Source organism: Orycteropus afer, unplaced genomic scaffold, assembly GCF_000298275.1.
Source record: "Orycteropus afer afer isolate SDZICR_OR568_19922 unplaced genomic scaffold, OryAfe1.0 scaffold00130, whole genome shotgun sequence".
NCBI lineage: Eukaryota > Metazoa > Chordata > Mammalia > Tubulidentata > Orycteropodidae > Orycteropus > Orycteropus afer.
This window is the reverse complement of record NW_006921717.1, coordinates 6,804,313-6,805,532: the sequence shown is the minus strand read 5'-3', so window position 1 is coordinate 6,805,532 and position 1,220 is coordinate 6,804,313. Positions and strand designations below refer to the sequence as shown.

Below are 1,220 nucleotides of genomic sequence, written 5' to 3'. Positions count from 1 at the left end.
ACATCACCCTTCATTTTGGGGCCCTTCAGATTCAGATCAATGTCAGGCATGGAGATCTTGGGGGCTTTGATGTTCATCTCGGGCATCTTGAACTTGGGCCCCTTCAGTTTCGCATCTGGACCTTCGATATTCACATCGGGAACATCGATGTCCACTTTGGGTCCTGAAACATCGATGTCAGCCTTGGGCAAGTTCACATCCACTTCTGGGCCCTCTCCTTTGAAGCCGGGCATGCTGAACTTGGGCATTTTCATCTTGGGCATCTTCAGGTGCCAGTCTGGACCTTGAACATCAGGAGCATTTATGTCCACTTTGGGGCCCTTGATGTTCACATCTGGCACTTTAATTTTACCTTCTACCTCAGGCACAGATACATCTACATCCCCCTTGATTTTGGGTCCTTTCAGATTTAGGTCCACATCAGGCATTGATATACTGGGGGCTTTGAAATGCATGTCAGGCATCTTGAATTTGGGGCCTTTCAATTTGCCCTCGGGTCCTTCAATGTTGATGTCTGGCCCACTGATATCTGCATGCGGCCCTTTGAAGTCTCCTTCCAATTTAGGAACATCCATGTCCACTTCTCCCTTTATTTTGGGGCTTTTTAAGTGTAGATCAATGTCTGGCATGGAGATTTTGGGAGCTTTAAAGTGCATGTCTGGCATCTTAAACTTGGGACTTTTCCATTTGCCATGTGGGCCTTCCACAGCTGCGTCTGGCATATCAACATCCAATTTGGGGCCCTTGACATCCAATTCTGGGCCCTTTAACTCTCCTTCTAGCTTTGGGGCAGAAACATCAACATCTCCCTTTATTTTAGGTCCCTTTAAGTTGAAATCAATGTCAGGCATGGAGATCTTAGGAGCGTGGAAGTGCATTTCAGGCATCTTGAACTTGGGGCCTTTTAGTTTTCCTTCAGGACCCTCAATGTTCACATCTGGAGTATCAATGTCCACCTTGGGGACTGAAATGTCAACATCTGCCTTAGGCAAGTTTACATCCACTTCTGGGCCCTCTGCTTTGAAGCCAGGCATGCTGAACTTGGGCATTTTCATCTTGGGCATCTTCAGGTGCCAGTCTGGGCCATGAACATCCACATCTGGGACATCAATGTCCACTTTGGGCCCTTTGATGTCCACATCTGGCACTTTCATTTCACCTTCTATCTTGGGCACAGACACATCCACATCCCCTTTGACTTTGGGGCCTTTCAAGTTTAA

At 47.4% G+C, this 1,220-nt stretch overlaps 1 protein-coding gene across 1 annotated transcript in view; it reads right to left on the bottom strand.

The window, feature by feature from the left end:
- Nucleotides 1-1,220, bottom strand: part of AHNAK (AHNAK nucleoprotein) — a 20,964-nt gene that overhangs the window by 11,460 nt on the left and 8,284 nt on the right. Inside the window, exon 4 of the mRNA XM_042781520.1 lies at nucleotides 3-1,214. Within this exon, the coding sequence (XP_042637454.1) occupies nucleotides 3-1,214 (1,212 nt within the window). The remainder of the gene's footprint in view (nucleotides 1-2; nucleotides 1,215-1,220) is intronic.